Source organism: Enoplosus armatus, chromosome 3 (assembly GCF_043641665.1).
Source record: "Enoplosus armatus isolate fEnoArm2 chromosome 3, fEnoArm2.hap1, whole genome shotgun sequence".
In the NCBI taxonomy this organism is placed as follows: Eukaryota; Metazoa; Chordata; class Actinopteri; order Centrarchiformes; family Enoplosidae; genus Enoplosus; species Enoplosus armatus.
Genome location: NC_092182.1, coordinates 15,356,409 through 15,383,323, shown reverse-complemented (window position 1 = coordinate 15,383,323; position 26,915 = coordinate 15,356,409). Strand labels below are relative to the sequence as shown.

General features: G+C 41.4%; 2 protein-coding genes across 2 annotated transcripts in view; one reads left to right on the top strand and one right to left on the bottom strand.

The window, feature by feature from the left end:
- Positions 1-10,010, bottom strand: part of pbrm1l (polybromo 1, like) — an 11,754-nt gene extending 1,744 nt beyond the window's left edge. Inside the window, exons 1-27 of the mRNA XM_070902479.1 lie at positions 9,929-10,010; positions 9,414-9,594; positions 9,176-9,273; positions 8,944-9,091; positions 8,636-8,785; positions 8,416-8,532; positions 8,255-8,323; positions 8,040-8,138; positions 7,856-7,941; positions 7,641-7,732; positions 7,339-7,555; positions 7,028-7,169; positions 6,768-6,853; positions 6,343-6,622; positions 6,107-6,230; positions 5,312-5,951; positions 4,351-4,571; positions 4,049-4,228; positions 3,646-3,803; positions 3,306-3,548; positions 2,613-2,758; positions 2,310-2,467; positions 1,826-2,009; positions 1,515-1,722; positions 1,179-1,377; positions 943-1,098; positions 6-167 (exon numbers count right to left, since the gene is read on the bottom strand). Of these exons, the coding sequence (XP_070758580.1) occupies positions 6-167; positions 943-1,098; positions 1,179-1,377; positions 1,515-1,722; positions 1,826-2,009; positions 2,310-2,467; positions 2,613-2,758; positions 3,306-3,548; positions 3,646-3,803; positions 4,049-4,228; positions 4,351-4,571; positions 5,312-5,951; positions 6,107-6,230; positions 6,343-6,622; positions 6,768-6,853; positions 7,028-7,169; positions 7,339-7,555; positions 7,641-7,732; positions 7,856-7,941; positions 8,040-8,138; positions 8,255-8,323; positions 8,416-8,532; positions 8,636-8,785; positions 8,944-9,091; positions 9,176-9,273; positions 9,414-9,557 (4,507 nt within the window). The 5' untranslated portion in view covers positions 9,558-9,594; positions 9,929-10,010. The remainder of the gene's footprint in view (positions 1-5; positions 168-942; positions 1,099-1,178; positions 1,378-1,514; positions 1,723-1,825; positions 2,010-2,309; positions 2,468-2,612; positions 2,759-3,305; positions 3,549-3,645; positions 3,804-4,048; positions 4,229-4,350; positions 4,572-5,311; positions 5,952-6,106; positions 6,231-6,342; positions 6,623-6,767; positions 6,854-7,027; positions 7,170-7,338; positions 7,556-7,640; positions 7,733-7,855; positions 7,942-8,039; positions 8,139-8,254; positions 8,324-8,415; positions 8,533-8,635; positions 8,786-8,943; positions 9,092-9,175; positions 9,274-9,413; positions 9,595-9,928) is intronic.
- Positions 4,932-26,915, top strand: camk1a (calcium/calmodulin-dependent protein kinase Ia). Its single transcript, XM_070902480.1, has 12 exons — positions 4,932-4,966; positions 13,243-13,329; positions 22,000-22,131; positions 23,188-23,262; positions 23,995-24,133; positions 24,236-24,362; positions 24,661-24,736; positions 24,824-24,936; positions 25,040-25,118; positions 25,720-25,807; positions 25,955-26,126; positions 26,812-26,915. The coding sequence occupies exons 1-12, from the start codon at positions 4,932-4,934 to the stop codon at positions 26,913-26,915; spliced, it is 1,227 nt and encodes a 408-aa protein (XP_070758581.1).

Below are 26,915 nucleotides of genomic sequence, written 5' to 3'. Positions count from 1 at the left end.
CTTACCCTGATGAGGCATGCCAGGGTACCCAGGCATACCTTGCTGGAGATGGTGAGGAGGCAGGTGGGGCCCCCCCACAGAGTGAGGTGACATTGGGGCCACACTCAACAAGCCCTCATGGGGGCCCTGCATGGGCATGTAAGGTGGGCCGTAAGCTCCCATCATGCCTTGGGGAAGAGGGCGAGGAGAGGACAACAACATATCCATGCATAAGTGACATGCAGCTGACTCTAAAATAACATGCACTACTACTGCACATTGTGACCCCTTTCACACATGTACCTCAAACCATAAGTACTCAAGTACATAATTTTCTCATGTGATAGGACTTTCGGTATGATTTAAATCAGTCATTTGGGTAGACTCTGAAAATACAAAATGGCCGTCTTCTGTGATATACTATTTTCCGATTCTCTTGTCGTCCAGCTGTGCTGACAAAAAAAAAAACAACTAAAAAACTTTTTTATCCTGGACGGTCATGTAATGTCATAGGAGACATGACACTGAATTTTGCTGTATTAGAGACAACTGTGTGGATAACGAAAACGACTGCCTCACTCGAATAATTGGACCTGGTGATGTTTAAGGTTCAGTGTGCGAATGGGGCAGACAATACAAATGGGTCTGAGAATGTTAGCAGGCAAACCAAGCATCAAAGTTAAATGACATTTTAAAAAATGTTATTCATGGTTAAAAATCAGTCATGCAGTCAATGTCATGCAATTTTAGATATGAAGCTAGTGATGAAATGTATGTACTACAAAACATGAAACAATGTGAAACAGCAGAAAAAGAAGAAAAACGTTGCTTTAAGAATGTAGTTTTGAGATAAATAAGTTTCAAATGGTTAGGAAATTAAGAGGATTACGGTTTTCAAAAGTCCAGCCTCATTTCCCTGCTGCCTTGTTGTCAAACACTCGTGCTGCCTCTGAGAGGGGTTACCTGACACAGGTGACATGGTCTGGTTTATCATTCCCATAGTGCTGGGCGAAGGCACCACCCCCATCAGTGCCCCTATGGGGGTACCTGCTCTAGGGGACGCTTGCTTCTGTGGTGGTCTCTCACGATCTTGTTGCTCCACTATTTTGGCTGCACGTTCTGAAACAAACAAATAATTTCTGTCTTTACTTCAGTTCACATCAGAGAGCTTTCACACCCACGAAATTGCTTCTTCTCACCTTCATACTCTGCTTTCTTGGTAGCCTCGAGGTTCCTCCACTCGGTGCCCACGAGTCGACTCAGCTCACCGAAGGAGTAGTCTGGGTGTCGAGCTTTGATGACTGCTCGCATTTCACTGCTAAACAAGATATAGCCACTCATGTTCATCTTCCTCTTGGCGCCTTCCTTCTTTGATAAACCCTTCACCTTGGGAGTGGACTTCATGAAAAAACAAAGACACAAGTTAAAAATCAGACAGGTTCTGTGTTCATTTTAATATTAGTAGCAGGGGGTTGAAGCCTTTGGACATAAGACTTGGGCCTCTTGGGTTAAGATGTTTGGAGGTGTGTGGGTACCTGAGAAGGTGTGTATGGCATGACGTCCATATCGCTTGCAAGTGGGGTTTGCATCTGAGGCATAGCAGGCGTCTCTGGAGACTCCTCTTCGTCGTCCATATCTTCCATATCATCCTCTGCATCCTCAATATCTGCAAGTTTAACCTCAAGCTCGTCTATCTTTTTGTCCAAAAAGGGTGATGCTTCCTTCTGTGGCACCATCAGTTTCCTACGTGAGACACCAGCACAAGAGAAAAACAAACACAAATTCAGACAGGGCAAGACATTGTATAGCTTTGAATCAGAATCGGTGCTCTGCTTGACTGACCAACCTGAAATAGAAGATCTCATCCTCCACCACTTTGGAAGAGTATGAGAAGCGTTTCAGACCCTTGAACTTTTTCATCTGCTTCTCTGTCTCAATGTAGCGGCTCTCACACAGCAGGACATCCTCTTCTGAGACCTCGGTAGATCTGCATGACAGGTAGTCCTTAAAGGAGGACACCATACATTTGCCTAGAGAGAGAACAATACGGATAAAATTAGTTTGTTATACTAGTTTGTCTCGGTTGGACAGAGCCAGTCAAGCACAAAGACTGCCGTTTCCAGTGTTTGTGCTAAGCTTAGCGGGTGCTGCTGTTGCTTTATATTTAATGGACAGATATGAGAGAGGTATAAATCTTCTTATCTAACTTGGTGCCAGAAATCGAATAAGCTTATTTCCCACAATGTTTTAACTATTCCTTTAAGTGCATTAGATGAAGGATACACTGCAACTGTGTGAACACAAGTTATGGGAAGTTATCAAAGCAATACCTATGACACAGGTCAGGGGCAAGGTCTCCTCCAGATTGCTCAGAAACACTTCTCTCTTGTAGAACATCTTTGTGGGTTCGTGCTCCGTTTCCTCAGGATGGATGAAGATGGGTCCAAAGAAGAAAGCAGCTCCATTCTGCACCCACAGCTTCTCCATCCTAGAGCCCAGTCAAGGGAGCCATGTTCCCAATAGTTAATAACTCAATAACTATATAGTACTATACTATATAATTTCAATTAGAGGCCTTCATACACTAAGGAGCAAAATATACATACGAAAATATACATATATATTTCACCCACCTGGCAACCCGGGGCTTTGACAGACCATGTGACTGGATGTAGACACAGTCTCCCACTTTAAACCACATGTTGTTGTAACGCAACTGTTCGTAGTAATTACAGCCGGGCTCAGCTCCACTCATCTCCACAGGGACATCCTCTCTCTCCTAAATGAATGCACACACAGAGGACTCAGGTGTTTGTTTATATTGTGACAAACAAACTTAAATACTTGGAACTAACTACTCCTCTGCTACCTGGCTCCTTGTCAAGACATGCCTGCTACCAGTTAATTAATCCCCTGTAGTCGAGGCCAACTGAGTTCTTGCTTAACGACACTCTAGATTTTATTTTTTATTTAGACCTAAACTCCATCCTTATCCCTCACAATGAATTTGACTATAGGGCTAGGGTCTTGATTCTGGAGGCCCTTTGGGATTAGGCAAAAGGTCCATATGGTGTCACCCCACTATCTGTACTGATAATTTGTCTTTCTTGTGTCCTTTTATTTGCTTCCACAATGACCCAGTGTCCATAAAAGTAAAACTAGGCACACACAGGATCATATGCAGCTCAGATAAACTATAAGGCCTTATTTAGAGCAAATTCTTCTGGTCAAAGACATATTCTCTCTTATTGGAAATTATTTTTAAAAATCTAATTTCAAACAAATGATATATTGTCCAAACCCTAGAATATATAGTGTCACCTCACCTTCTCCACAAAGCCACCACTGCCTGTGTATGAAATTGTCAGTTTGTCCAGGTCAGGCTTGGCAAACATGGAAGCAACACGGATGACGGGCAGCGGCACCTCCCGAGCGACCAGTTTCACAGAGCTCGGGGGCACTGCCCATATCTTGATCTTCTTGAACGACTTGTTCCTGGCAGCATATCGGGATTCGCAGATGTACACATCCTCGGCTGCATAGCCCTCGGGTTGCATTTTGAAATAATCCTACAGAAACAAGCGATAAGCCACGATTACAGATCCTTCAGTCAAATTAAATAAAACAATTTTCCATAAGTGGTTCAATTTCTGTTGAGGGTCTTACCTTCACAAACATGACCACGCATTTGCCCAGAACTTTACTGATAGACACTCTGTTATAGTAGTCGCTCTTGAAGACCTCCTTTTCCAGAAACTTGCGTGTTGCCAGGTGGAAGGTTTCACTTGGCCTGTAGAACCAGCAGCCGTAGAGCCATTTCTCACCTTCACACACACACGACAAGCACATATTAGCAAATATTCAATACAACAAAATTTAATGTGCAAAAATCTCAGTATTTATCAAGTAAAATAAAAAACAAACCGTTATCTAAAGGCAGCTTAAGGCTCTTTCTTATAATAATGCTGCCTATTGATTTTGATGTGTGTCATAAAAGGTACAACATTTGCTGTTTATGTATATTGTGGCCAATTGTTTTAAGTTGCCAGAAAAGTGACGAGTGTGTTACCTGCTTCATCCTCCCACAGGCGTTCAATACAGACGATGTGTGGCTTTAGATTCGGCTCTGATGGCTCCACATAGACAAATTCCCCCACGTGGTAGGTGCTGTTTTCAAAGCTGCAGTTCTGACTGTACACACGCTCCGTCTCAGACTCTGACAGCCATGCCTCTCCTGGCAGGTCCTCAGCTTTCTCACCTCCTTTCGGTGAGAAATATATGATTTGAAATGAATACTGAATCACACATTTTAACATATTCTTCATATCTGTGTGTTATGCCAAATGTTCACACACACACACACACACACACCTTTCTTTTCCGCCTCCTCTTCCTGCTTCTTTTGCTTGTCCTCTTCGATCTCTTTGGGAATTTTCTCCCTCTTCTCCTGCTCCACGTCGCTGTGCAGGTGTTTTGACGTGTAGTTGAGTGAAGAGGACAGCAGAATCTCTCCATTCTTGCATAGCTCATCCCTGATCTTAATGAAAAACTGTTGTAGTTCCACTGAATCCTCAAATATCTCTGAGTCAGTCCTGTAAACAAGACAGTTTAGTTTGTTGTAAAGCAGGCCCAGATTCAGGATGCATTAAATAGGTAATAGAGAATTTTGCACAGTTTTAGATGAAGAACAAGTGTGTTGGTCTACAACAATATAATTTGTAAAATCATGTAAATGTTTACTAAATGCTTGAAAAGATGTTAAATGCTGACCCAATCTACCAACTGAATAGCATAACAACATAATTATTTACAATATGGTGTATATTATCCAAATTATGTTTGCAAACAGTACAAATAAAGTAGCATAATATATCGGTCAGCTTATGGTTATATAAACTCAGTATAATTTCTACTGATTGAAACTTTGTAATAAGGACTGTAAGTGAATAACTATGAAAGACGATTTTAGTTTAAATGATAAAAGTCGGTAGCAAATTGTGAATGGATAATGTTAACTTTATTTTGTTACCTAAAGAATATCAACTGAAAACTGAAAAGAACATATTTCCCTAATTGATGTTTACAAATTCTGGTTTTCAATTGTGGCAACAGAATAACAGTCTCGTATAGACAATGTTTCAAGAATCAAAACATTTATGTTGTGCAATCAGATATTGGTAAAACATTTCAATATCATGCATCCAGTGTAATCATGTGGAAACCCTTTTCTATTTGCCGTTTCAGTGAAAGATAATTTTTTTTTTTGTCCCTTGACTGAACAACTGATCGAGTCTGATACATATGGCAGCCTTCTCAAAATAACTAGATGTACCTGTGTAGCCTCCTTGCCTTCTCCAGCACTTCGAACATGTGTTCCTGGAAGACGTCCAGTCTCCTGTAGCGGCCACGTTCCACGTTCATCCTGATGACATCAAAGTTAAGCGGTGGTTTTTCCGGGGCAGCTGGATCCACAGCAGGAATCTCAGCCAGTGAGTCACTGTAACATCGGCCCTCTTCGTCCTGGTGGCCAAGCACGGACACAAACAGGTTCCTGATCAGCTCTCGCACCAAAGGTCCCACAGCAGGAGGCCCAGAGTCCTCGCCTCCCTCCTGCTGCTTGCGTGTCTCCAGCAGCACCCGGTGCAACACTAGAGCATCCCGATAGATCAGAGACTCGGGCTCATTATATATGCAGGCGTTGTTGAACATGAGAGAAAAGTCCTCCACCAGGGCCTCAACGTCTTGGTAGCGGCCAGCCACCATATGGCTTCTCAGGCGCTCCATTTCGATGGGTTTCTTGATGGTAGCATAGTAGTCAGGCAACTCGGTACGAGACGGCAGACGGAGGAAGATTGTGCTTAGACGTCGACCTCGGCGGTCAGTGAAGTTTCGCACAGCATCATAGAGCTCATTTAACCTCTGCTGGAGAGGGGTGAGGTATTTGGACTTCTTTGGAGAAACACCACTCTTTCCTGGATAAAAGAATTTATCAATCAAAAAAGTTAATTAAAGCAAAGGAAAAGCGGTAACAACAGCAACATTGAAACACTCAATAGAGCGCAAATTTCCGGTAGTAATGTAAAGTATAACCAACTTTTATTAAAGAGGCTAAAACATGAAAAAATACTGATATGATCAAACTTACTCAGTTTCAGTTTGGGAGATCCCACATCTTCTTCTTCAGGCGGAGGTCCCAACTCCTTGCGCTTGTCCTTCAGTATCTTCTCCAGAATATCAGCATCATTATACACCTACAGTAATCCCCAAAAAATTGTGGTATCAGAAAATATAGCTCATTCCAGAATTGTTTTGCATTCAATAATAGCAAAAAATATACACATTTTGCACCTAATGCACGTCTACCTGAGAGCCTTCCTCATTGTAATGCCGGGCGTTACGGAACATCAGCCTCATGTCTTCCATCAGAGCTTCCTCCGTGGTGTAGCGTTCATTGCGGACGTTGTGCTCAATGGTTTTCAGGTCCATCGGTTCGAGGATGACCTTATAATAGTCAGGGTAGTCCTTCTTGGATGGTTTGACCATAAACAGATCACAAAGACGGCGATTGGTGCCCGCCTCCCTAGCCTCAGTTACTGCAGCGTATAAGGCTTTCATTCGGTTCTTTTTGACATTTTTCTTGTGGCTTAAAAAAAACCCAAAGTACAATATGAATAAGCTTGGATGGCAACACCGAGACACAAAACTTCAAAACTCATGCTATCATGAGAGATAGCACTGGATATACAATTCGAGACAAAATCTGAAAGAAAAGAGAAAAACCTGTATACCTTTTCCTCTTGATGCTCCCTGCATCAGATGACAGAATGCTGTCTCCATCCTCATCGTCTCTCCTCAGAAGGTCCCTCTTTTTCGCCTGTGCAAACAGACGGATCAACAGACAGGCAGATACCTCGGTGGACAATTACACTCACTGAGCTATTTCTGCAAGATGTTTCAAATTACAGCTAATTTCTTTCATTCTTGCCCTAACTAGAGTGGAAACATCTTCCAGCATAACCTGAGACAAAAAGAGAGCAGATGTCCTTACCTGCATGATCTGCTGAAGCCTAAATGCCCGTTTGTAAATGCTTGAGTTAGGCATGTTGTAGCGCTTTGCATTCTCAAACATCACAGTGAGGTCAGCGTCCATCTGCTCCACACTTTCATACTCCCCGTTCTTCATCTTTGCCCTTAGAAAATACACAAAACGTTATCAAGGACTTGTATTTCCCTTTGAAACTGTAATTTGCTGTTAAAAGGTGAATCAACCAATAAAAACTATCTTTCACTAACACTAACATTTTAACAATCTGCCATTCTGCCTCTCTGCATGATATCAACTGAATGATCATTCCTTACCTGATCTGCTGCAGAGCGATGGGCTGTTTGATCTGCTGATAATAGTCGGGATATTCCCTGCGAGAGGGCAGGTGCTGGAAGGGTTCCGAGAAGACCTGGCCCTGGTTGTTCCTGGCACCCCTCACAGCTTCATACAGCTGGAAGATCGGGTTGCTCATTTCCATACTAGAACTCTGACTCTCGGCCTCTGACTCCCCCTCGTCATAGCACACAGAGCCTGCAAACATTTACACGGCAAACTGTTACTCTTTCAGGACAAACACAAGGTAATGTTTTCTGCTGCCTGAAGCACTGATACTTACCGGAGAGCACAGGGTCATCCTCACTCTCTGAGCCATAGTGAAGAGCTACACTGACGCCAGAGAGTCGATCCCCCTGGCCAGACCTGCGATTTCTGAATAGTAACAGGAAAGACACAAGACATACACATGTAACTCTTGGAAGAATCTGTTTCGTGTCAGGAAATAATTTGCTGATTTGTATTCGAGACAAAAATAACACAATTGTCATTTAATACCTAATGCGAAGACTAGATTTAGTGGGTTCAGCGTGTTCAAGTTCAGTCTTCCGCTGGATGAAGACTTTCTTTATGGTGTTAGCATCCTATACAATAAGAGAACAATTATAATTGTTACAATATAATTAATATTTGGGATGTTACAACTTATAAAAAAGAAAATCAAGAGTTTAAAAGAGTTTACCTTGAAAACCTGAGATCCTGGTTCGTTGTACGTTTTGGCATTTTTGGCCATCAGGTCAATGTCCTTGGCCATAGCATTGACACTTTTATAGTATCCAATCTGTGCAAAGAATATAAATTAGCCCTGGTTATAATAAAACATCACAAAGTTCTGAAATCTGCCAAATTTAAGAAGATTAAGGCACAACCAAGCAATCAGTCAAGTGAATTGACTACCTGTATTCTTTGAGCGATCATTCTCAGATCTATTGGCTCCTTTATAACGGCATAGTAGTCTGGGTAATGCTAGGAAAGACAAACAGGCCTGTAAATGTCAAGAATGTGTGACAATTTCAGGGGCACAGTTTGAAATCCAAAGACTCTTTTCAACGACTTACCACTTTGGAAGGCATTTTCTGGAACAGTTCACTGACCAGACGCCCTGAGGGATCAGCGTGTGACACCACAGCCTCCAAGAGTTGCTCCAACACCTCCTTCAAACTGCTAGTTGAGGTCTAAAAGATAAATATGCATAAATTAGTTCTCCTATAGCGTGATGAAAGTCATACAAGCAGGCAAAGCACCTCAACAATACATCTACTGAGGAAAAGAACATACCTCATCTTCAGTTGACATTCCTGGATTATCCATCATATCATCACCATCTTCATCATCCTCATCTCCGCCCCCAGGTTGCACAAACTCAGTCCTTGTTTGCAAATATACCTCCCACAGCTTGCATGCAGCTTGATACTCATCACTGTCACGCTGAATTGTTGAACATAAAGGAATACAAAATTGACACAGGAATATGGAGAGCACACTAAAAGCTAATGAATTTTGAAAATATGGCATAACAGAATATGTGTTCCATTACACTAAATGACGTTGACAGAATTACTGTACCAGTACTTTTTTCTCCCTACCTTGTAGAATGATTTGGCATTGTTGAACATGAGCTGGAAATCTGCAGTAAGCTGCTCCACATCAGTATAATCTTCTGACTTCAGTTTGTACTGAATTTTTGTCATATCAATTGGTTGGGACACCACTTCATAATAATCAGGCTGATTCCTGTAAAAGAGCAAGAGAGATCAGACTTGTACATTTCCAGTATTGTCAATTTTAAGCTTTACCCAGGCCTTTAAGTTACTGTACCTTCTCTTTGGTACCCTTAGGAAAACTTCACAAAGTTGCTTCCCTTGTTCATCCTTGTGGTCCCTGACAGTGTTGAATAGCTCATGGCATACAGCAATCTGGAGAGAAGTAATCAAAATCCTTAATACCTGTAGAAGTGTTTACTAATGCACACGTATTAAGTAAGAGGAAATATCATTATTAAAAACATTCAACGCTTGTTGAAACTAAATCAAGACAATGAATAATGTGCATTTACCGTATCAACAGGAGGAACATTGGAGGTTCTTCTTCTTTTTCTGCCACTTCCAGGAGTAGAGGAGGAGGTATCATCGAGGTCACCCCCTCCGCTGACGCTGCTGGAGGGTGAAGTGGCTCTTCTCCTCTTGGAGCTCGCTGACATCGTTGGCTGGTTTAATGACAACAGGCTAGCCCGCTAGCTACAAAAACAAACAAAAAAAGGAGTTTAAACCTACTGTGGATTTTGGACCGATGAGCATGCCATTAACTTCAGTTAAATGCAACATAGATCTGTTCATCGCGCCATTCACAACACGGCTAAAACTGGAACTACAGCAAACTCAACCGGTTAGCGTTAGCTGCGCTTAGATGTATGAAACAAAGCAAACAGACGAGCGGCTGTTAGCATCTTATCCTAGCTGGCTTGCCGCTTTCAAAACCACACAGCCAAGCTAAATATTCTTCAACTACCAGAAAACACATGCATGGTGGGATAAATAAACCAATAAAATTACTTTCGAAAACTTATCTTACCCAAAACTCAGCAAAGTTTGCTGTAGTTCCCTGAGCAAAAATGTGTAACGGCTAGCTGGTTAGCTAGTGTTGTTTGAAAACTCCTACCCGGAAGTTGAGGTTGTATTGTGTTTGTGTGTAGAGGAGGAAAGCGCCACCTGAGGCAATGCTGCCCCCCTCAGTGTAGGAGTAGTAATGCACCACACATTTTCTATAGTAATATCAATATTAAAAAGCCTACAGGAGTGCTCCTAATTTTTAGACAGTAGTTTACGTTTGTTGAGGCAGAATTTACAAGTGGTCTTTTAAACCCTATAACATTAACCTTTATTTAGATAGCGCTTCCAAAAACAAGTTTACAAAGCGTTAACAGAATAGGACTTTGTGCACAGGATATAGGCCACTGTGCTAGCAACTGCGAGATGAACATGCAGTCAAAAAAGTGTTTGTGGTTCATGATGTGTCTGATAAAGCGCAGAGCGAAACACTTATCAGTGTTTAATAAAAGATTCTTGATCATATCTTTTTATGTATGAGTGTTTTATTTTTTCATCTGTTTATCATTGGTAGCTTCACTTCTACTTGTACAAAAAAACATTTAAGAGTGAAATGTTGAGTATTCTTGTCAGTAGTTATACCTCTTCAAATTTTAAACCGCAGCCTTATCTGAGTCTCTGTGCAGAAATGGGCTCAGGGCTGAGATGTTGTGCCTCACTGTCTGACATTTTTTATTTCTGCAGCGGAGCAATTCATGGGTTTGACCATGGTCCAGAAACCATGATCAAACAGCTGTGTTACTGGAGTATATAGTAGGCCTATCTGTGCATGCTGACTGGTTGAAACATGTTTAGTTAACACAAGGCCCATTTGACGCGTTCATAGTGTTTGTATACAGAATGTTTCACATTCGAGTTTACTTCCAGTGTCATATAAAAAATACAAAGACATGCTTACTTACATTTAACTTCATTGTCTACAGATGCACCTGTTAGAGATTAGCACGATTAAAGTCAAAATCTGAGTAGTCACTGGACTGAATAACAGAAACACCTTTCAAGGTGTTGCAACACAAATCGCCAATTAAAACTTCCTTCGAGATGATTGTTAAACTTGTTTTGGTGTTTTGTTTGTCCATACCCTGTAACTCACAACAGATGTCATTAGGCTGGCTGGGCCCCACCCCTCCCACACCTCAGATGGGCCCGGACCCGTGACAGCCAATGTCCGGGTGGACTTTGGGAAGGGTCCCCGTGAGTGTGACAGTATTGACGCTGTGAGAGAGTGAAGCAGGGCGTTGCCTCGAGATTAATGGAAACTCGGAGCTTTAATTCCCTGCAAGTGTACATTAGGCCCATTGGGTTAAAACGCACCAGTCCCTCCTTCATTCTGCGGCACATTTTCAGTATAAACCTAAAGGCTTTCATTGTATACAGGCCACTCGTGTGTGCCTTGTCAGTGCTGTATGATAAATTATTCACAGTGACACGTTTTGCCTGTTTGTTGAAAAGCCTCTAAAATTGCCTGCATACTCCGCATACCTGCCACTCTGCTATACAGCAAGCGCGCTATCAGCTGTGCCGCAGGAAGCTCGCAGAAAATAACAAGCAGATGCACAAGAGAAGCTGTTCACATATAACAGACGGCGTGGCTCGACTATCACAAGGTGAATCGCAGATCACGTTGTTAAGAGAACAGTGAGTGATTTTATGCTGCACTACGTCCACAGACGTCTGGTTTTCTTGACGTCAGGAGAAGTCTGAGCGGACCCAGCGCTGCGCACGAGCACAGCAACCACATCGCTCCCAGAGGGAAGGAGAACACATCACAGCTACAGATCGCCATTTAGGTATGTTTTGTTTTTTTTAAATCTCAGTTATATATTCACCGAAATGCATCAACAATCGTGTTTTTTTTCTGTGTGGTACTACAACTTGTGAAGCTTCCAGTGCGCTTCCACGTCGCACGTCTGCAGCCTCCCGATTTAACCCAAAGATGCTGTCTTCCTTTGACTGCCATACCCTTGAGCGCTGCAGTACCTACACGGTTCGCACACCCACACCGCCTTTTCTCTCTGCATCCTACTTGCGTGATCACCAACACGAAAATCGGGCTGACTTCAACATAGCACACACACTGCACCGGCAAAACGTTTTAATTTCCATTCATCCTCCCGCTTGTCATTCACGCCCTGCAGCCTTATAATGCAGAGCAGGTGATCAAATGTTTCTCAGCGGAATACACTTTCCATTTGACCGGAGCTCTTGCATTTGTAGATGTGTTTGTTTTTTCTTCTTCAGAGCAACCTAATTGTTTAAAGCGTCAGATGTTAAATATAGCAGGTCCCCCAGCTGGTATCTGCCTCTACTGACCATGCGTTTGTTTTTGAGACATGGTCCCTTTCGTGCGACTGTCTCTGCTGCACGGTTTGTCCTACTTTCAAGCTTTTATTTGTTGCTATTTATTGTTGCCCGGCCGGATGTCAGCAAATAAGTCTGGAATTGTTGTGGGTTGTGGGTTTTTTTGGAAGGGGGGGTCATATCTTTTTGTCGTCCTGCAAGTTTATTTTTGTCTTGATCTATTTCGTATTTATGCTTTTGTTGTTGTTCATTTGTAATTAACATTCATAACATTTTGCCCAGCCTCATACAAGTTTTCTCTCTAATTTGTCTTGTCTTACAAGATAAAGAATAACACAAGAGCAAAGATTAAAAAATTAAAAAAGAGACTGCAGTACATGCCAGACCTACAGCTTCAGTGTTTTGTTTTACTCTGATTGGACTCATGCATACAGGAAGAAATATACTACTAACTTGTCTTCTTGCCATCCAGTCCAATCAAACTTTGTGGTCTTAAGAAATGCAGGCCGGAGCTGCAATAACCAGAAGGCTTCATCAGGAAAATCAATGGTTCATTTAATGGTTGAAGGTTTTATGCAACAATCTCATCAGTCATCCAAACTGCAATGGACTTATGAAAGTGATGCAGAGGCAGAATATCTCTCACAGTCTAAATACTCTTAATTAACTACAGTGCAAGAGCGCCTATTGATGTTGCGTAATATTTCAAGTCAAGTCTTATCTATTATTTCTTAACTGTGTGCTGGAATGATGCTTGTAATAGAGACAGTGTCAGAAAGTGGTTAAAAACGGACACAAATCTGTGTTGCCTTCTTATCAATACAAGCCACTGGTCCAGTCAGTATATCCATCATTGGTTCACATGCAGCAGGTCAGAACTTCATTGTGCATACTCTCAATCTATTCACTGTTTTTATTTTTTTATTCTGCTCTTTTTGCCCTGTAGCTGTAGTGTGGCGAATCCGATCAGCATTGTAGGATGCCTCTTGGAGAGGATGGAAATGGATGGAAAAAGAAGACATCAGACATCAAAGAACACTATGACTTCAAAGAAGTGCTGGGAACGTAAGTTGCACTGATAGTTTAGTGCTGTGGTCAGGGCAACGCTGGATTACCAACGGGACAAAGTAGGCAACCGCACCAGTGGCCCCAGACCCTGAAGGGTCCTGAACACCTCAGCTTGTGTCAGCTTTCATATATAATTTAAGTTACATTTAGCTCCATTGCACTGGTTCCATTTTCCTCCATTGTGTTGGGGTGGCTGCAGAAGTCTCAGCAGTGAATGTCCCCAAGCCTTGGAAAATTAATCTAAACCTTCCGGCAGAACTAGATACCAAAATAAGTATGTTTTTGTGGGATTTGGATGAACTCACTCTTACATGTGGGTTGGTCCAGAGGCAGTGTCTTAGAAGGCGCCCTTTGTCAAATCTATCTTTTATTATCAGAGATTTTGTTGTTCTAACATGGATCATGTTATGTTTAAATAAAAAGAACTGACGAACAGCAAGCATGGGTCCAGGTTGAGTTCTAGCACTGGTTGCTTTCCAGAGTTTGAGGCAAAATGTGACGAAGCTGCCATGTGCAGTCTGTTGTGTGCAGTCTGCTGTGTGCACTGTAATTGACAGGCACTTGCAGGTTGTACATACGCAATTCACAGAGAGTTGGAGAAACCGAGGGGTCAAAAGGGGCCCACCACTCATGTTCCCCCATCTGTCCATGCTGTCAGGACTGCAGTATTTGAGTGTGGACTCTGGAGTCTCTCAAGAAACTTGACTGACATTTTGGACGGGCCTGTCGCTTACGCCTATTTTGACTCAGACTTGTCTTGTTCTTGGCCACTGTTGGGTGCTGACTCAACTATTTCCCACTCCCCTAAAAGTATTCAAAAATGCACCCCCCCCTTCTCTTGATTTGACTTTCTTCTGAGCAGAAACATTTTAAATGGAGTACAGTTACATTTTTTGGAAAGACTGCTCAAAGTCAGTGCAAAGTAAACAGCAGAAGGTTTAAAGACTAACACATTAAAAACTTATCTGAATCTAATTTTGGAAGCATCTTAGTTTCCCAAGTTGGTCTTTATCACAGACTCTTGCTGACCAAATGGCAGTGCCAGAGCTCGTGCTGCAATTGTGTGTGTGTTTAACATGCATGCGTTTTATTTGCACATGCAACTATGCGAGTTCATGGTTGCATATGAGTGTGTTTGTCACTGAGCATCATTGTCAGTTTAGTCTTCCTGCCTTGGACATTACATGAGTATTTATGAACACGAGTAAACACACATTTATGTAATCAAAACAATACGTGGACAGCTAATGGCAGATTCACACTGAGGACTTTATTTTAGACATTCAACACAAATGGCTTATATTGTATAGCACCAATCACTCTCATGTAAACCAATCATGCCAGGCCAGTTTAGATACTGTATAATAATGTGCATAATGTGGAATGCAGTGCGCAAACATTTTTCTCTTCATATGAAAGCAGTGAAAGCCCATGTTTCATCCTGCCATTTTTCCTGACACTGAATGCTAGCTGAATTCAGTGGTCCTTTCTTATTGCTCACGAGTTATACAAAACAATTACAATACAAAACCCAAAGAAACCTGCAATGTTTGAATATAAGCCGTCTATCTCTGAATGTGTCAGAATCAGGTGCACCTTCCTCTGCTCATACGATGATTAACTGGAGGGATGTGAGAGACAGTGGAAGTTATGTATTTCTCTTTCTCTTTCTTAAGTAATCAAGAGCACGCATATGCTTAAGGCAATAATAAAGATCACGTTAACCCGTTCCTACAGCTGCTGCCTAAGATTGGTTTGAAAAACTCTTGCAAAGTTAAACTCACCTGCGTGACGTGGTGTGGTGGCAACCTATATTTCCTGTTGTTCGTACATTGACATTGACATTGCTACATAGTCTGGAATCCGAAATTGATTATATTTACATTTAGATTCAGATTTAATACAACATCATTTTGTAATAAACTGCGAAATTAATCTTGAACCAGTGGGGTAAAGGTTGCCTTGCAATCAGTAATGGAGAGGGCTGGACTCACACAGACCTGTGACTGCACTCTCCAGGGGGACAGGATTGAGCCCAGATGGTCTGGCGGCACCTCTCCACCCCCCCAAACTAAGTACAAGTGACCTAGCACACGTCCACCTGTGATGACACGAGTGTGCCATATGGAGTGTGGTTGTTTTCTTTCTTCTTGGAATCACACCTGCTTCCCCAGAGAGGCTGTACAGAATCAGATTTTAATGACTGCGCAACTCTGGTTCAGATCCAAAAAAGTGAAATAGCAGTGGGTAGATGATGAGGCTGTCTGGTAATGTCGAGTGCTGTAGGAGGACATCAAATAAGACTTCACCAGTCTGTGTCTCAGGGCTGTGCATGCTGTATGAAAAGCACTTTGACTAGCAGATTGTATATATGAGAATTCATGACTGCTGCTAAACGCTGATAACTTCTGTTATGATCCCACGAAGACTCACAGGAACTTAAAACAGTGATTGTAATTTGAAGTATGATATTAAAGGTTATGTAACAAGGATTGAAAGAGTGAATTGCCAGGATAGCATGTTCCCATATTTCAGAAAATAAATGGGGAAAAAAGCTGTAGTAATATTCTCTCCCTCCTGTCACTATAGCTGGACCTGGCAGAGGGCAGAATTAATGTGTTGACGGAAAGCTCCTTATGCTCAGAGAGAAGATTACAGAGGAGCTTTATCCAGGAATTCAGTGTGTGAAGTTAATTGATTTATGTTGAAATATTATATTCAGATCCAGCTAATCCTCACAGTTCTACCTCTGTTTGGAGTCCACTTCAGGACAAGTTGTCCTCAAGGTAGGGTTAGCAGATGAAAAAGTTCCCCCACTCCACAGATATCATGTCTGTCACCCTTTGGTCACACAATTGTTTTTGTTATTCTCTGTCATACTTTTCTCCTTGGATGACATGAACGAGACAGGCGTTGCAGTTTAGTATAGCTCTGATATAACTTTATATAGCTATACTTGGGAGGCTTCTTGGTCTTTTTAGAGTTTAGAGTGATGCTGTTTCTAAGTAGACTCTTCAGAGTCAATGTGGAGCCATAGCTCCGTTGCTTTTTTGTCGAATGAAGGCGTAACACACGTGATGAGATTCTAGCTCACTCAGGTTTTCTTAACTGTGATCTGGAGGCCGTCTTTACCCAGAGTTTATGTTAAAAGACTGTAGATAGGGAAGAGAGTACAGCAGCTCACCCATCACTGTAGTTGTTATGAGTTATTGTTGTAATTAGCGCAATTACTATAAGTGTTATCTTCTGTAACAACTCTGTCTTTCTTGGACATTGACACCATGGATGTCTTTTTCTTTTACAGTTTGATTGTTTGTCCCATGAAATTACTTAGAGATCGTAACTTTTGTCCGTGGTTTGATGTGTTTATGTATGAAATAGGATGTTGGGGTGAGACTTTAGGAATAGTGGTTTTGATGCATGAACATTAGTTGAGTTTACGAGTGCTGTGGATAGAGATATCCCCGCAAGCTGGCAGCTTGTCTGGCAGAAATGAAGAGCATGGGGCCAGTTAACAAAACAATTTCAGACCACAACACAGCAGTAAAAACTGTTTTAAACATCCACAGCAGAGTGCTTCTCATGTGTATTGCTGATGCTCAATTCTCCTTTCAGATTTGTCCAACACAGAACTATTCACCATGACAACATAGTTACATGATACAGAGCGGTTGTAGAATGAAACACTGAGAATATGGTCAGCCTTTGTGAAGTTGTCTGCCAACCCAAAACAATGAGCTAAAATCAACTAAACCTTCAAAGAGCTGCAGAATTTGGTGTTGATTCTCAGTAGGAGCAGCAGTGCCAGCACCCCTACACAACAATACCTATGTTAAATTGAGCTTTAACATCAGTAGGGGACCTAATTGAAAATTCAAAGGTAGATATTTGGCACGATAGATAGTTGAATGTTTTATGACTATAAAATGAACTTTAAATTTCATGGTGCCTTAAAAAAGCAACAAAGATATAAGAAGTAAGGCATAAGGCAGGCCAGTTTTAAGAACTACTTGTGCAGTCCAGGTGGATAATGTGTAGGAGCGAGCATAAACATTGTGATGACGCAGTACTAAATGCTGTTGGAAAGCACTCATGCTGGTTTGTTTGTTTATAGAGAAGAGCAGAGGAGTTAAGAGGTTTGACCTACACATGACTTTAGTAGGGTAGGTAGAAAACATACAGTTGTACAATTGTTAGTGAATGATCCAGTTCCGAGCTTTGTTGACATGAATATATGAAGTTGAATCTGGAGATTATTTGGAATGGGAGTATACTCTATGTCCACACATATCCACTCTTCTCTCTCTGTCTCTCTCTGTCTCTCAAACACAGACACCCACAAGCGCACACACAAAATAGATTAGGCTAAAAAGAGAAAGCTTTTTTTGGGACTTGGAGGCACGTTGGGCTTGAAGGGAGCGCTAGCATCAGGTGCGATCAATAGACTGATGGATGCTCGTAGCTGTCTGCAACAGGTCCAAGGCGCCTAACTCTGCCTGATTGATAGTGTAAGAAAAAAAAAGAAGATTATTCATTAACATAATATTTGTCATTGCAGTAAACATCCATCGTTTCGAGTGCAATGGACTTTAATTATATCACACTCTTACTTGTTTAGTCAGTTATTGTGCAACCAGCCGATAACCAACCAAACAATTTGTCTGCTACAACAATAAAAACGTATGGCCCGCTTGGAGCTACTAGATGAGCTATTTTATAACGACAGCATATTTTAACGGGTAATACGTCACAGACTGCACCCACTTGATGATGTGGATATTTATGCCCATTATTGATTCAGGTGTCTTGGGTATCTTGCCACTGGCCCCATGCAGAATGTTGTCGAATTCCTTGTTTACATTGTCGAATGCTCTCAGATAGGATGCCACTAAGTAACCGGTTTACACATTACCAAAGGCTTTACTCTTATGTTTGACTGGTGCAAGCCAATTTAGTAAATTGCTACTAGTTTGAAACCAGCTAGTAGTTACCATGAACCGAGGAAGGACTTTATGCACAAACTGATGGATTTACGAACAGCTGGTGCAACCCAGTCCTGGAGCCAGTTTATTATGTGGAGATTTATGCATCACTAAATTAAAATGGGGCACCACACAAACTAGCTCTTACATAGAGATTAGTTAAATATTTACACCCAGTAACTGCCAGGTGTGACTGTTGCGTAGCTAACTAACTAAATTAACCATAACTTGCTAATATGTGACCTGTTTAGATTTTAAAGTACATTTCACAAAAATAACACAGTATACCTCAAATTCCAAAATATTATGCTAATAATGTTTTGATTATGTTTTGATTGAACATTAGCTGGGGTATTTCCCCACTCTATGTAAACTGCATAACTCTGAAACACATAAAAAAAAGTCATGCCTACATTTTTCAGTTTAAAATATAATATGCCATCTAATTTTTGGAGCATATGCTTCAGCTTGTGATGCTAACGTGACGTCCTGTTTATATAGTTGATTGCTTTTGATTGGACAGTGCTAGCAATGATATACACGTTCCTAAAGTCTCATCTAGTTAAGACATATATTATGTTTTAATGGTGCAACTTGATTAAGCAAATCACTGGTTTGAAGCTAGCTGGTAGCTACTAACAACTTAGGAACTAGTTTACAAACCTGATAGCTGGTGTCTGCAGCTGTTTTTTATGATGTAGTTATCATTAAACTATCATGTTAAAATCCAGAATGATAAATTGCCAGGTGAAGCCTTGAAGACATGGGAGACGGCAATAAGAGCACACTTATCACATTGAAAGTACTGCGAGACACTGACAGTGATATGGGAATGTGTGAATCAATATTTTCCCACGTGGACAGCTGGGATTAGCCTACAGTGTCTTCAACAACTTGTATGTGTGTGTGTGTGTGTGTGTGTGTGTGTGTGTGTGTGTGTTTCAGAGAGACCCATGTGGTGTTCATGTTGTAGTGAGATGGCTTTGGGGCAGACACCATCACTCTGCAGATGCATGATTATCAAACATAGGACTTTTATGTCACGCTCTATCTATCTATCTATCTATCTATCTAAATGTGTGGTGACAGTCTTGTTCATGTAGACAAAAACAGCAGAGCCTCAGCTATGAGTCTTTAGACCAATGACTCATATGGAACTTATTTCAATTTGATAACAGCAAGTTAATGTGCATGCCAGGATTATTTATTGGCATAAAATAGAAAAAAAATATGTGTCAAGATTTCAGTGGTCTGTTGCCAACTGCTGGTGGAATAAAGAAACTGTGTGTTTTAATCTGAGCCTGAAGAAAGAGGAATCTAGTCTTTAAGGCTGGACAATAACGTAAACCATTCTTCCATCTTGTTTTACTCCTGTCTAATGCTAAGACGTACACATTAGCTCTCAACTGAATCTCATCTGTTCAGAATAACAGCTACAGCAGCTTCCTCTCTTCCTCAGTCTACTGTTCCTCTTCCCAAAACCCCCTGAGAGCCCACCCCTACTACGTCTCCAAGTAGAAATTAGCAACTGGATGGTTAATTACAATGTGTCTCACGGCAACAGTAGAGAAGTCTGTGTGCAAGCATTTTTTTCTTTTGAGGAGTAGGCCTAGTGTAGATAAAGCATGGATCAGGTCACATACAGCACACATTTAAGTCAACATTTGTAATCAGATATTTATTGCAGTACAAGTAGGTCATAAATTGCTCTAAATTACATTTTTCAGTCGAATAATATTTTATTTCCGGGAGAAAATTCATTTCAAGCTCATCTCATCAATTGGCAAATTTGACGATAGGAGTGGTGGCAGTGGATACAATAACAGATACAGTTGCTATACTGATCCTGTTATTGTTAATTAGTTGTGTGGTAAGAGTCTCTTGTTAGCTGGATTCGCTGCTCATCACTATTATAGAAACAGCCGTGGTTGAGGCCAACTCACGTGACCATTTTCCCTTGTCTCAGATTTATTAATTCTGAAGCTAATCAGTTAGAGCTAAATGATGATGGCAACTATTTTGATAATCGAATAATCATTTCGTAACTCAATTTAAAGCAAAAACATTGTCACTTTCATCGTAAACTCAATATATTTTGAGTTTTCAATATATATTTTTATTTCTAAGACCCCAACATGAGTTCTGCGAAACCTTGACAGACATTTTTCACTAGTTTAATGGAGCAAACATTTAATAGACAGAATTATTTATCACTTAATCAAGAAAATAATCTGCAGGAAAAGCTTTTTCTGCATGGTCAGAAAAAGAAAGATTGCTTTCTGTATTTTGTTTGTTTTCTCTGTCTTGGCCCATTAACCCTTTTGTATACATATATACCTACTAAATAGATTATTACTCACTTAATAGAAATTTGACCCTCTGAGGAAACCCAGTCTGTAAATGCCGCAGACTTAAACACATTAAAATGCTTTTACGGGTCAATGAGAATTGGAGATTTTGGAGCCTTATGAGATTTTGCTTTGAGGTTATTTTAAGCACTTTTAAAAAATGAAACCGGAGATGTGTGTGAGAATCGTCTCTCCTCGTGTGCATCAGCTTCACTATGCAAACGTTTCTGCTGCGCTGGTTCGTTGAGCACAAGATGGCCTCGGTACAAAGCCATCTCAAGGATTACCACAGACCCTCACTGAGCATTTATTATGACATGATGACAGAAAAAAAATATCCACACTGGGAGGAAAGAGACGGTGTACTGAGAGACGGTCAGGTTGTACAATAACTCCTCTGCTCTGTAATTAACCGTTAATAACCATTAAAAGCAGAATAAACAGAAGGTGAGAGATGTTTGCCTCCTTATCACATGGTTGCTGTTGGCAACAGCACTGTGAAGTCTGCATCCATTTATTTAAGGTTGCAGACTTAAGTGAAGTTAAGAGTGCTCGCATGCTCCACAGTGTGACAGATGGAAATGCTAAAGCACGAACATTGAACTTCCCTCGTGTATTGCATGACAGTGCTGTTTCACACACATGTAAAGGATCCCTGCGGTTGCTAACAATGTTTGAGCGTTCAGGCTGGGGAGACTGTGTAAATACACACTATTCTCCCTCTCACCATCACCATAATCCATAATGCACTCCCTCAGAAACAGCCACACTACATTTACTGTATCTATTATTGAATGGATTAAAAATTGTTTCTTTCTTTTTTTTTAAAGCAACTGATATTACTATAAATGTCTGTATGTGACTGTTGCTTCACCTCATGAGCCTTTTCTCTGCCCCCAAAAGCCCTCTGTAATGTCACCATTTTGAATAATTCATGTAAACACCACTCATGCACAAGCACACACATTGCTGAATGGAGGGTATTTTGAGATCTTTTAAAAGCTCTGGTGTTCGTTGAGAGACATTTTTTTTAGGAGGCCACAAACATTTCTAATAACTGGTCTTTATTTAGTGTGGGAATCAACCCAAAATACACCTTTGCACTGAAAAGATATCAAGAAGAATGAAAGAAAATTGATTGCATTAAAAGCTCTGAAATAAATAAACAATTCTCTCTTTTGTGAAACACTTTCACTCCATCATGTCCTGCAGCCTAAGAAGAAGGAATCCTTCTTTAGCTTTCCAGTCTTGTCCATTTCACCCCACACTCCCACACATATCTTTTTCTTTCTCTAATGTGTGCAAGTGTGTGTGTGTTTCCACTGCCTCTGTTTTAGGGGAGCTTTCTCCGAGGTGGTTCTAGCAGAGGAGAAGAGGACCCAGAGGCTGGTGGCCATCAAGTGCATCCCCAAGAAGGCGTTGGAAGGCAAAGAGAACAACATTGAAAATGAGATTGCGGTACTACACAGGTGAGGCCTCCAAAGTTCCTTGCGATGCGTCATCTGCCGTTTTTGTGTCCAGCAGGAGGAGTTAGCCCGTGCAGCCTCTCACAACAGTACATGTACAGATGCAGAATATATGCAAGGGGTCAATTGAATGGGTGACTAAATGCATGGTGTCAGTAGAAACAGTAGGATTGTGCACCGGAAATGTCAGGAGTAAAGAAGATAGACCTATTTTTAGTGTCCCTGTTGCCAGGGCAACAGCACACAGAGGCGGAGATGGTGTGGAGTTCCCCGCAGCAGTGCATTGAAGAAAGAGAAAGAGACATAGAGGGTGGAGAAGTGGAGAAGGGAGGGGGGGGGGGGGTATGATAGAAGGAGAAAGATGTGGCAGAATGGGAGGAGTGGAGTTTTGGCCAAATACTTAAAGTCGCCATTAAATAAATAAGGGAGTCATGAGAAGTTAAAATATAATCTGAAAAAAGCACACAAAGAGGGATTCTCTATTTCTACTTAGAGTCACATTATCTCCTCTCAGCTGCTGCCGTGTTATTATAGCGATGGCGTGTTCATATGCTCTCAACTTGACTTGAGAGCCAAGAGAGATGCTTGACTGTCTGTTGGTTGAACAATCCAAGTCTATTTTGTGTGTGTGTGTGTGTGTGTGTGTGTGTGTGTGTGTGTGTGTGTGTGTGTGTGTGAGAAAAGCATTTGTTACAGTTGTTCTGTCAAGCCCCTATAGCTCTAATCTCCAAAGCTGTTCTTTGTTAATGGCTCCAGCTGCAGATGCTGGTCACTGTCATTCTGAGCAAGAGGTAGTTCCTGTATCTAAAGCTTTTCATGGGTTTGATCTGAGAGGATCTTTTCTGTTTGTATTTTAGGAGAACAGGGCAAACACATAGGTTTGATCCCAGCTTACTGTAGGGCTTTCCATAGAAAAGAGAGAACAGGCCGCTGTAAATTTGAATTATGCAGCAAGAATGCCATCTGGTGACCAACTGACAGTAAGCATTAGAGAAATGAGGCTCGATTAAAAATGCAACATATTCTATTTGACGATGTCTGTCCATTTATCTTCCTCAGAATCAAGCACCCCAACATTGTTACGCTGGAGGACATCTTTGAAAGTACCTCCCATCTATATCTTGTCATGCAGCTGTGAGTTCTTCTTCCTCTTTATCTTAGCCAATTAAATGATAGGAGATGTGCATTTAGCGTGCATTTTTACAGTGAAATAGAGCTGAAATAATGATTTGATTAATCTCTTTGATTTACAGAAAAGGAATCCGCAATTTATCAAGCAAAAATGCCAAACAATCTCTGGTTCAGCATCTGAAATGGGACTATTTGCTGCTTTTCTCTGTTTAACATCACTGTAAATTGAATATCTTTGGATCTTTAACAACACAAAAATGTCGCCATGAGATCTGAGAACTTGTGATGGCAGATTTTCACTTTTTTATTTTAACATTTTTAACATCCAGTTAACATTCCCCTTTTGTTTCCCCTCAAATAGCTTTAAGTATGTAAAACCATCTTATTCCACATTCTAGTGTCACATTAAATATACAGTACATATCACATATGTAACCTGTATCAATTGAAATACTCAAACTATTATTATTTTATAACTGCACCAAATATTCTAGATCTCTTGTGTATCATTTTATACAAACTGTCTGTAAAATTCAGCCTGCCATATTTGATAACTTGTGTATCTAGAATTTAAAACAAAGTTCTGTGTTTTGATCAATATTCGGCTGCACAGCTTGAGTTTGTAACGACTGGCCCACCGAAGAAGGTTGTTGTTAAGGGGTGTTAACTAAAACCCCCGTCTTCAGTAATGGTACAGGACTATTGAGCTGTTTTTCCATGATTGTCACCTGGCAGGGTGTCTGGAGGTGAGCTGTTTGACAGGATTGTGGAGAAAGGTTTCTACACAGAGAGAGATGCCAGCCAGCTCATTCACCAGATCCTGGATGCAGTCAAATATCTCCACGATATGGGGATCGTCCACAGAGACTTGAAGGTATACCTGCCTGGGAGAAGACAGACAAATAACAGCTCAATCTGGCTTTGGTTTCCCCATGTGCAAACCCTCCCTCTTTGATCAATCTTCTTGTCTTCGCAGCCGGAGAATTTGCTGTATTACAGTATGGACGAAGACTCCAAAATTATGATCAGTGACTTTGGACTGTCAAAGATCGAGGGAGCAGGCAGTGTCATGTCCACAGCCTGCGGCACTCCTGGATATGTGGGTAAGGCATTTATTTCTGTGGTCAGCCAGACTCCCCTCACCTCCCCCCTCTCTTTCATGTGAGCTCAGCACTTGCTGTTTCAGCTGATATCCCCTCTTTATTCACTGCGTTGTGAGAGGCTCTTTCATCCACTACTGAGTCAATTGCAAGTGTCTCAGAAGTGCTCTCTACCTGTTTAACTTGACCCACCAGATCACATGTTATTACTGAAAGGTCAAGATTACTTGAATTCACCCTCACTGCTGCTCTGTGTGTGTGTCTCTCTCTGTGTATTTTCCACTTTGTGTGTGTTGCACAGCTCCGGAGGTGCTCGCTCAGAAGCCGTACAGCAAAGCAGTGGACTGCTGGTCCATAGGAGTTATTTCTTATATCCTGTGAGTCTGCGCCCATTCATCACTGAGAAGTAAAGTGTAAAGTGATCGTTTTCTAGTATTGAATATGTGGCAATATCGCTCCCTCAGGTTATGTGGATATCCTCCGTTTTACGACGAAAACGATGCCAAGTTATTTGAGCAGATTCTGAAAGCAGAGTATGAATTTGACTCTCCATACTGGGATGACATCTCAGATTCAGGTACGACCAATTACTAAAAATATCTACGGCAGTGAAAACAGTGGAATCTAACTCCCGAGTCAGAGTGGCCTTATAATAACATGAACTTCATTTCTGTCTGCAGCCAAAGACTTCATCTGTCACCTGATGGAGAAAGACCCTTTGAAGAGATACACATGTGAGCAGGCCCTCCAGCATCCATGGTAAGAAAGTCAAAATACTTACTATCTAAACAAAATACTCGCTCACTTGCATCCCTTTCAGTATGTTGTGTGTCGTGCTGAAACTGTTTGTCAATTAGTTGATCGAAGGAACTGAAAAACTGAACAATTTAAATTTCAGTTCAGTTCTGAAATTAATCACCAACAATGTTGATAACAAATTCATCTTGTCAGACATTTATCAAGTAAAAGAGACAAAGATTCTGTAGCCTCACGTGAGGATGTGCAGCTTTTATGTTTTATATGTTTGTAAATTGATAATCTTTGGGATTTGGACCAAAACAAGCAATTTAGAGACGTCACCTTGGGCTCTTCAAAATTATAATTGTTAATTATTATTATTTTTAATTATTTTCTGACATTTTACGGACTAGATAAAAAAAATGTCAGAAAGTAGTGAAAAATGCACATTTGAATTTCCTATTTTTTGCTTGAAAAATTACTGGAAGAATTAATCAAAATAGTTGCTAATTGTTGAATGTTGAATGTTTCGTCAATCTACTACTTGACGAATAACGTGACGAATAAGCCCCGGTCAGGTGCCTCAACTGCCTGTAAATTCTCTCATTCTTGCTGATTGCAGGATCTGTGGAGACACAGCTCTGGATAAGAACATCCACGAATCTGTCAGCGCTCAAATCAAGAAGAACTTTGCCAAAAGTAAATGGAAGGTCAGTGCCTCGGCTGAATCAAAGAGCGGCCCGCTGAAAGAGCAGCATTAAGATTGGCAGGAGCACGTTTTGCGTCTTTGCTGTTTTTCTCCCTCAGTAGCTGTCAGACACACACAAGGTTTTTCCTTCCTCTCTCTCTCTATGTAGCAAGCATTTAATGCCACAGCGGTGGTGCGCCACATGCGGAAGTTGCAGCTGGGCACAAGCCTCGAGGGACCCAGTCAGATTACTCCCACCAGTCCCTGCCATGGACATCTGCTCCCAGAGGAAGAGGAGGAGGAGGAGGACGATGAATTGGGGAATGGGGAGGAGGAGAGCTGTAAGTTATCAGTTCACAGTGAATGAACAAACACCCTCTCTCAGTCTGTTTCAGACCTGTTGCTCTTCTCACTTACAAGAATGATGCCACACAGTACGTGGTTAAAGGTTTACTGATGGAAGGTAGTAATAGACATGATGGATGTTCGAAAGAGGATTAAATGAATAATATCAGAGTTGCTGTAATTACCATTTTCCAACTTGTAAACAGCGCTCATGTCAACACGTTATTTACGACCAGGAAACTTCTCCTGACAGCTCCGATATATCCGACTTGGCGCTTAATGATACTGAAGCACCTGGAAACCAAACAAACCTGGATGCTACACATTTGTCAAAGTCTGTAGTTCAAAGTAATTAAAAGTAAGTAAATACCAGCCTCAGACAGTACCTAGAGATGGGAGAGATTTGCACGGGATCGAATGGAAGATGGGAGGATGGAGGGGATGAGAGGATGAATGAGTGTGAGGAGGGATAGAGGGAGGGATGAAGAGGGGAGGTGAGTGGATGAAGGCAAGGGAGTCGAGAACACAGGAGAGGACGGGTCAACCAGGTGTACTGGAAGTAGGCTTCATAGGTAATTTGAAATATTATGACCCATAGAGGGAATGGCCACAATCATGAATAACAATCACAAATACCAGAAATTCCTTTTACCTCCACATGTCCCCTGTTTTGCTCTCCAGTGTCCCACTACGAAGACGGCCGTCGCGGAAGCACCGAGGGCAGCGCAGATCGGGACAGCCTGAGAAGCTGCACCTACTGCTGCAGGCCAGCCAGCCGCGTCTGA

Excerpts from the sequence above, each read along its gene's own strand:
- camk1a (XM_070902480.1), top strand. The coding sequence starts at position 4,932 with ATGAAAGACGATTTTAGTTTAAATGATAAAAGTCG. Across the intron at positions 13,330-21,999 it reads TTCAAAGAAGTGCTGGGAAC|GGGAGCTTTCTCCGAGGTGG; the intron begins GTAAGTTGCACT and ends CCTCTGTTTTAG. Across the intron at positions 22,132-23,187 it reads GAGATTGCGGTACTACACAG|AATCAAGCACCCCAACATTG; the intron begins GTGAGGCCTCCA and ends TATCTTCCTCAG.